Source organism: Ipomoea nil, unplaced genomic scaffold, assembly GCF_001879475.1.
Source record: "Ipomoea nil cultivar Tokyo-kokei standard unplaced genomic scaffold, Asagao_1.1 scaffold2791, whole genome shotgun sequence".
Taxonomy (NCBI): domain Eukaryota; kingdom Viridiplantae; phylum Streptophyta; class Magnoliopsida; order Solanales; family Convolvulaceae; genus Ipomoea; species Ipomoea nil.
Genome location: NW_017619219.1, coordinates 2532102 through 2540424, shown reverse-complemented (window position 1 = coordinate 2540424; position 8323 = coordinate 2532102). Strand labels below are relative to the sequence as shown.

General features: G+C 39.4%; 3 protein-coding genes across 3 annotated transcripts; 1 reads left to right on the top strand and 2 right to left on the bottom strand.

The window, feature by feature from the left end:
* Positions 1–728: 728 nt before the first annotated feature.
* Positions 729–1658, bottom strand: LOC109157641 (uncharacterized mitochondrial protein AtMg00810-like). Its single transcript, XM_019305493.1, has one exon. It carries the CDS (start codon positions 1656–1658, stop codon positions 729–731), a length of 930 nt encoding a protein of 309 aa, XP_019161038.1.
* Positions 1659–3896: 2238 nt separating this feature from the next.
* LOC109157640 lies at positions 3897–4805 on the bottom strand. Its single transcript, XM_019305492.1, has one exon. It carries the CDS (start codon positions 4803–4805, stop codon positions 3897–3899), a length of 909 nt encoding a protein of 302 aa, XP_019161037.1.
* A 2335-nt stretch (positions 4806–7140) lies between these two features.
* On the top strand, positions 7141–8091 carry LOC109157639. Its single transcript, XM_019305491.1, has 2 exons — positions 7141–7852; positions 8018–8091. Exons 1-2 carry the CDS (start codon positions 7141–7143, stop codon positions 8089–8091), a joined length of 786 nt encoding a protein of 261 aa, XP_019161036.1.
* Positions 8092–8323: the final 232 nt, after the last annotated feature.

Here is an 8323-nt window from a genome sequence, read left to right as displayed (position 1 = left end):
TGACGGTTGTGGCGATGGTAGTGGTGGTGGCGGCAGCGGCGATGGTGGTGGTGGCGGCGGCGACGGTGATGGTGGTGGTGGCGACAACGGTGGTGAAATAGGATAAATTTATATATAGGATAAAAAAATTAGGTTAAAGAAAGGGGTAAAAAAGAAAATAGATTCTAAAATCTATTTCTGAGCGTTCAGTAATAGGCTAATACCAGGGGGGCCCTAGTAATAGCTATTACCTTATTTGATGTAATAGGCTATTACCAGGAATATTATTCCTGGTAATAGAAATGGTTACCAAACAAAGGAATAGACCTATTACTTGGAATGCTATGCCATTCCCGGCCTATTCCGTGAACCAAACAGGCCATAATAGTAATCAGTAAAAAGTTAGCAGTAAAATATGAAAAAAAAAAAAAAAAAAAAAAAAAGATCCTTAATTCATGAAAAATGGAAAAGAAAATGAAATTCACTAATTAATTAATACTAATAATAATTAGTAAAAAAGTTAGTTGTAAAATAAGAAAATAAAAAAAAAATCTGTAATTCAATGAAAATGATTAGAGAATTCAAAATAATTCAGTTGCGATTGAATTGAGATTACAAAGTATATCTGTAATCCATCTAAAACTACTCCTGACAACTAGGCTATACTAAGTCAAACATAACTAACATTATATAATTACAATCATATTATAAAATAATAATAATGCTAATACTAACACACCCCCTCAAGCTCAAGGTTGGTGAAGCACAATGTTGAGCTTGTCCCGTAGAGTAGCAAAGCGTGGAGCTGGAAGAGGTTTGGTGAAAATGTCAGCTAGTTGATCAGTAGTTGAGATGTAGTTAACCACAAATTTCCCGGACGCCACCTTGTCTCGAACAAAATGATAGTCAATTTCAACGTGCTTGGTGCGTGCATGAAAGACCGGGTTGGCACAAAGATATGTTGCACCTAGATTGTCGCACCATAAAGAAGCAGGTTCGCCGGAGTGTAGCCCCAATTCTCGGAGTAAGGAAATAACCCAAGTAACTTCAGCGGATACATCGGCTAGGGCTTTGTATTCAGCCTCTGTGGAGGACCGGGCCACGGTGCGTTGTTTCTTGGATAACCAGGAGATGAGATTAGAGCCTAGATATACCGCGAAACCACTTATACTCTTGCGATCAATAGGACACCCTGCCCAGTCGGAGTCCGAGTAGGCCTGTATGTGAGTAGTAGATGAGGGCGAAAACCGTAGCCCTAGCGAGATGGTCCCCTTTATGTAACGCAGGACACGTTTGACGAGCCCCCAGTGTTCAGTTGTAGGTGAGTGCATGAACTGACATAGCCAGTTGACTGAGTATGAAAGGTCGGGTCGTGTGATGGTTAGGTATTGTAGAGCACCAACCACACGCCGATATTGAGTCGGATTGTCAAACGGTTCTTCAGATGGTGTGACTGACTTTGTAACGGCTGCTGGTGTGGCAAGTGGCTTGCAGTCTACCATTCCAGCTCGACTTAGGAGATCAGTCATGTATCGACGTTGAGAGAGGATAATACAATCACCATCGGAAATAGTTTCTATGCCCAAGAAGAAATGAGGAGTACCGAGATCCCTAATTTTGAAAGCAGAAGCAAGCCGTTGGAGTAATGAGGCAACCAGGGCAGCATCATTTCCCATCATGATTATGTCGTCGACATAGACAAGTAAGAAAACCCGGGAATCTCCGGCCGTGTAGAAGAACAGGGAGACATCGGTTTTGGAGGATTTAAAACCTGCAGATAATAGAAAATCATGAAGGCGCTTGAACTAGGCGCGTGGGGCCTGTTTCAAGCCATAAAGCGACTGCTGTAAGAGGCACACATGCCCGGGATTGGTGGGATCCTCATATCCCGGAGGTTGCTTCATGTATACGGTTTCTGCTAGGTGACCGTTCAAGAAAGCATTGTGAACGTCAAGTTGACGTAGCGTCCACTGATTCGATACTGCAAGTGAGAACAGCATTCGGACAGTGGTGGGTTTAACCACTGGGCTGAAGGTGTCGAAGAAATCCTCTCCTGCCACTTGATTAAACCCTTTTGCCACGAGGCGCGCTTTGTAGCGTTCCACCGTGCCATCGGACTTGCGTTTGGTGCGAAACACCCACTTGCACCCAATGATATTCATATGGGACTCGGGAGCAACAAGTCGCCACGTCTGATTATGGAGTAGAGCGTTAAACTCTTGATCCATTGCCTCCCGCCAATGTGAATGACCTACGGCTTGAGAGTAGCACGTTGGGTCAGTGCTGACAGTTAAGGCCTGGAATGTCTCATCTGTGCCCTTAGTCATATGACGCAGGCGCATGGCATGATCCCTACTCTGTGGAGCAACCCTTTTTCTGCGGGTTCTAACCGGTGCTGTGTGGGTGATAGCCAGTGCAGGTGGCTCCCGAGCAAGTGGTACGGGCTCCGGTTCGGCATAACACGGTGTGCTATTGGTTGCCACTGGTTGTGGAGCAAGGGATGAGACTATTGGTGCCGCAGCCCATGGTAAAGCGGGCGTTGACGTCTCAGCAGGTGTATGCCCTGTAGAAAAAAGGAAAAATAGTCTCGTCGAATCGGACGTGACGGCAGATGTAGGTTTTCCCACTTGTTAGGTCAATGCATCTGTATCCCCTATAGGTTGGCGGGTAACCTAGGAAGACACACGGAGTGGAGCGGTATTCTATCTTATGCCTGTTATAGGGGCGTAGATAGGGAAAACACCGACATCCAAAGACTCTAAGAAAGGCATATGGTGGTGGTGTTTTAAAGAGACGGGTATGGGAATTTCAAAGTTTATAGCTGCTGAGGGTAAGTAGTTAATTAAACAGGTTGCTGTTTCGAAAGCGTAGTCCCAGTAATGTTGGGGAACTTTGCCTTCAGCTAACAGTGCAAGACCTATTTCAACAACGTGTCTGTTTTTACGTTCTACCCTCCCGTTTTGTTCATGTGTATAGGCACAAGATTGACGGTGATTTATTCCCAGATTTTGGAACGTAGTGTGTAACTTTCGGTACTCACCCCCCTAGATCGGACTGAATGGACTTGATAGAGCGCGAGAATTGTCGCTCTACCAACACACGAAACAACTCGAAAATTTTATATATGTCAGATTTCATCCTTAAAGGATAAAACCAACAGAAACGCGAAAAATCGTCTACAAATAGTACAAAGTAGCGAAAACCATTTGTAGACATTACAGGTGACAGTCCCCATATATCTGTATAGACCAAATCTAATACATTTTCACTAATATTGGGAACTTTATCTAATTTAAAACGTGTGGACTTGCCAAGGTGACACGCTACACATGACTCCACGGATTCACTTTTATTTGGAATGACCGGGCAATTTGACAAGACTTTATTGAGCAGCTGTTTATGCGGGTGACCAAGGCGACGATGCCACACCGTGGGAGTAGCCCGGGAACTGACGAACGCTAGATGACACCGGGACACCGGGAGTTTATATAATCCGCCAGTGGTGGGACCCCTAAGAAGAATTGCCTTGGTGGTTGAATCCTTCACAAAAAACAATTAGCATGAAATTCAACAAAGACATTATTTTCAGATGTGAATTTCTGCACAGACAATAACGGAACTGACAAAGATGGTACGTGTAATATATTAGATAAAGACAATGGTTTAGAATTAGACGGGAGAGATGCATGTCCAACGCGTGAGATCGGCAGACCTGCGCCATTACCGACACGCAAGACATCAGCGCCGGTATACTCATCCGAATGGCTCATCATGCCCGCATCCAGAGTCGCATGGGCAGTCGCTCCCGTATCCGGATACCAGGCTTCGGATGGTGCAGCTGTAGACGGCATGGACGGTGCATCATTTGAGATCGCGACGTTGGCTTGCGGCGGTTGTGTATTGTACCGTTTGTAGCATTACACCGCCGTATGACCGTGGGACCTGCATATCTGACACCTCGGAGTTCCACGGCCACCTCGTCCACCCCTATTCTGGCCGCCACCACAGTTGTTCCGGCCACCACGCCCTTGCGGATTTCCTGACTGCCTGCCGCCACCTTGCTGCGTACTGCCACGACCCGAGCTGGCGTACATGGCCGTGAGGCTGCCAGGTGAGTCGCCGCCGACCGGATAATCGTCCACGAGTATAAACTCGTGGGCCTGGAGATGATCGGAGAGATGCGCTAAGGTGACCGGAGATCCCGTTGCCGTCAAGGAAGTCGCCATGGCCTTCAGTTCCGGACGTAATCCCCGAAAGACATAGAGATTCTGCTCCATGAGGGATAACGGCCGGCCGGCTTGAGCTAAGGCTTCCACGAGCAATTGCGCACGCCCGAGGTACTCGGCGGTGGTGGAGTGGCCTTGCCGGAGAACCTGGAACTGCCCCAACAGACTGAGGCATCTGGCTTGGCTCGACGATCCAAGGGCGAATGTAATGGATGACCACACCGCAGCAGATGTTTCTTTTCCGATGGCGAGATGGAGAACTTCATCCGCCATGGAGGACACCAATAACGACAATATGGACTGGTCCTGCTTCTCCCAGGCTTTGAACGCCGGATTGGGAATGGTGGAGGCAGTCGCGTCGTCGGAGGTCCCGGTCGAAGGAGCGGCAATCGTGGCCGGAGGACATGGATAACTCCCGTCCACATAACCAAGCAATTCTTGGCCGCGAAGGAATGGGATGATTTGGGTGCGCCAAAACAGAAAGTTTCTGTTCGTCAGTTTCATGCTCACGAAGTGATGAGCGCCGGAAAGACCGTTCGCACCTGCCGGAGTTGGATTGCCGGAGGCGGAAGCAGTTCGATCGGAGGAACTTGACGACATGGCTAGCGGTGAGAGGAGGAGAGAATTTTGGCCGGTGAGGTTTTACGGGAAGGAGGGGGGGGGGGGAAATTGCGTTTGCGGAGGAGAGAGAATCGTATCCTGATTGATACCAGATTAGAGAATTCAAAATAATTTAGTTGCGATTGAATTGAGATTACAAAGTATATCTGTAATCCATCTAAAACTACTCCTGACAACTAGGCTATACTAAGTCAAACATAACTAACATTATATAATTACAATCATATTATAAAATAATAATAATGCTAATACTAACAAAAATAATCAGTAAAGATATGGAAGTAAATTAATAATAATAATAATAATAATTCACTTATCCGTAATACTAATAATAATCAGTAAAATAGGTAAATAAAAAAGAATACTTAATTCATAGAAAATGAAAAAGGAAAGGCTAGATTGTGCCAAAAAAAATATATATATAAGAAAAAAGAAGAAGGGTCATAATAAGAATACCAATAAAAAAGAAAATCCTATAAAAAATTACTAATTAATAATAATAAAGATATGGAAGTAAATTATTAATAATAATAATAATAATAATAATAATAATAATAATAATAATAATAATAATAATAATAATAATAATAATGTATACTATTAATGTAGTTTCCAGTTTGATGAGATATCCTGATTTTCTAAAAATTAAAATGGATGATTAGGAAAATGAAGATGATAGTATTATAAAAAAAAAAAAAAAAAAAAAAAAAAGGTGAATATGGATTTGATTATAGATGAAAATAATATGTGATTGTGTTTAGGCATGAAAGAAAATCATTTTTTTTAATTAGGTAATTTTTATTTTAGCATATCTTACTATTTACTATAAAGTCTATATACTGTAAAATGTTTTTCTATTTTATGTAAAAACCATATAATGTAATTGAATTTTTATTATTATGATATATATTTAAAAATTTTCTATAGTCTATCTATACTCTTATTAAAAATAAAATTCCCCTTAATACTTGCATTCCCGCCTAATGAATAGAAATGAAAAAAAAAAAAGTTACTAATTAATAATACTAATAATAATCAGTAAAAAAAGTTAGCAGTAAAATAGGAAAAAAAAAAAGATCATTAATTCACGAAAAAATGGAAACGGAAATGAAATTCACTGATTAATTAATAATAATAATAATCTGTAAAAAATTTGCAGTAAAATAAAAAAATAAAGAAGGATCCTCAATTCATTGAAAATGGAAATGAAAGGCAAGATTGTCCCAATAACAAAGGGGGGCCATAATAAGAATACCAGTAAACAAGAAAAATTCTATCAAAAATTACTAATTAATAATAATAAGGATCTCGAATTAACTTAATAATAATAATAATAATAATAATAATAATAATAATAATAATAATAATAATAATAATAATAATAATAATAATAATAATAATGTATACTATTAATAAAAATAAAATCCTACTATGTAGTTTCCAGTTTGAAGTATTATCCTAATTTCCTACAAATTAAAATGGATGATTAAGAAAATGAAGGTGATAGTATTCAAAAAAAGAGAGAGAAAAAAAAGTGAATATGGTTTTGATTATAGATGGAAATAATATGTGATTGTGTTGAGGCATGAAAGAAAATCATTTTTTTTTAGGTAATTTTTATTTTAGCATATCTTACTATTTACTATAAAGTCTATGTACTGTAACATGTTTTTCTATTTTATGTAAAAACCATATAATGTAATTGATGTTTTATTATTAAGATATATATATATATATATATATATATATATATATATATATATAATTTCTTTAGTTTATATATTATCTTATTAAAAACAAAATGATCATTCCTTGCATTCCCACCGAAAGAATAGAAAATGCAAAAAGTTACTACGTTCTAATTAATAATACTAATAATAATCAGTAAAAAAGTTAGTAGCAGTAAAATAGGAAAAAAAAAAAGATCCTTAATTCACGGAAAATGGAAAAGGAAATTAAAAAAAAAAAAATCCTTATTGTTCTAAACGTTGCTTCAAGTGGAATAACATCTTTGCTATTGCTGGGTGGCAGGATGACGCATTCTCGATTTGCTATACCACTTTCAGTGAATGAAGATTCTACCTGCAATATCTCGCAAGGTAGTGACCTTTGCGAACTTATAATCAGAAGCAAATTGATAATATGGGACGCCACACAAATAATATTTTGAGCCTTTAGACAAAACCATGAGGGATATATTGAGATTCACCATACCTGGCCTGGTAGTGATCAGAAAACATTAGGTGGAAGGACAGTAGTATTGCTCAGTGATTTTAGACAGATTCTTCCCGTTATTCGAAAAGCAACGAGACCAATGGTTGTGAGAGCCACTATTAATTCTTCATACCTCTGGAGGAATTGCAAGGTATTGAGACTCACGAAGAACTTGAGACTACAGAGCTTAGCTTCAAACGAAGATAGACAGACGGTTGATTGGTTCTCAAGATGGATTGCAGACATCGGAGATAAGATTACAGGGTTTGAAAACAATGGTTTGTTTGAGATCGATATTCCACCAAGGTTTATGTTGAAGTGTGGACCTGATCCAATTGCAACTATAGTTGAAAGCATCTTCCCAACAGCGAAGTATAGAATGCTAGAAGAGTCGCACCTTGAAGGACGAGCGATCCTCTCACTGACTTTAGATGTTGATCAAATTAATCGGTATATGTGTGACATGAACACTGCAGAAGGTCGGACGTATTTAAGCTGTGACTCTTTGTGTAAGGCAGAATCAGATGGTGATAATCTCTCACAAGTACACACTCCTGAATTTTTAAATAACTTGAGATTGTCTGGACTTCCTAATTATTCATTGACAATAAAGGTTGGTGCACATGTTATGTTACTGCGGAACATAGACCACTCTCTTGGTCTTTGCAACGATATGCACCTCATCGTTACAAAATTGGCGGATCATATTGTCGAAGCAAGAATAGTTAATGGAACGCAGCAAGGAAACAATGTTCTTATACCACGAATGTCTCTCACCCCTTCTGATACAAGATTTTCATTCAAGTTACAGCGTAAACAATTCCCGTTGATGCTAGCATATGCAATGACTATCAACAAAAGCCAGGGTCAAACACTAACTCACGTTCGCTTATTGTTGAAAAAACTAGTCTTTAATCACGGTCAATTGTACGTGGTTTTTTCCCGAGTCACTCATCCTGATGGCCTTAAGGTTTTAGATCTAGACGAGGATGGACACACTTCTGTTACTACTACTAATGCCGTCTACATAGAGGTTTTCAACAATGTGTAATTCAAAACAGTTATATTATGTATTCTTCTTGCACCAATATAACAAAATTGTTACATATCCACATATTACGTATATATTCCGTTACAAAAATTTCTATAGCTAAATTACTACACATAAAGATAATGAGACCAATTAATTCAATTCCAAAACATTCATACAAACTTTAATTCAACGTTAAAATTTACACTATCGAATATGAAGCAAATTATAATTCATATATTATAACGAGTAC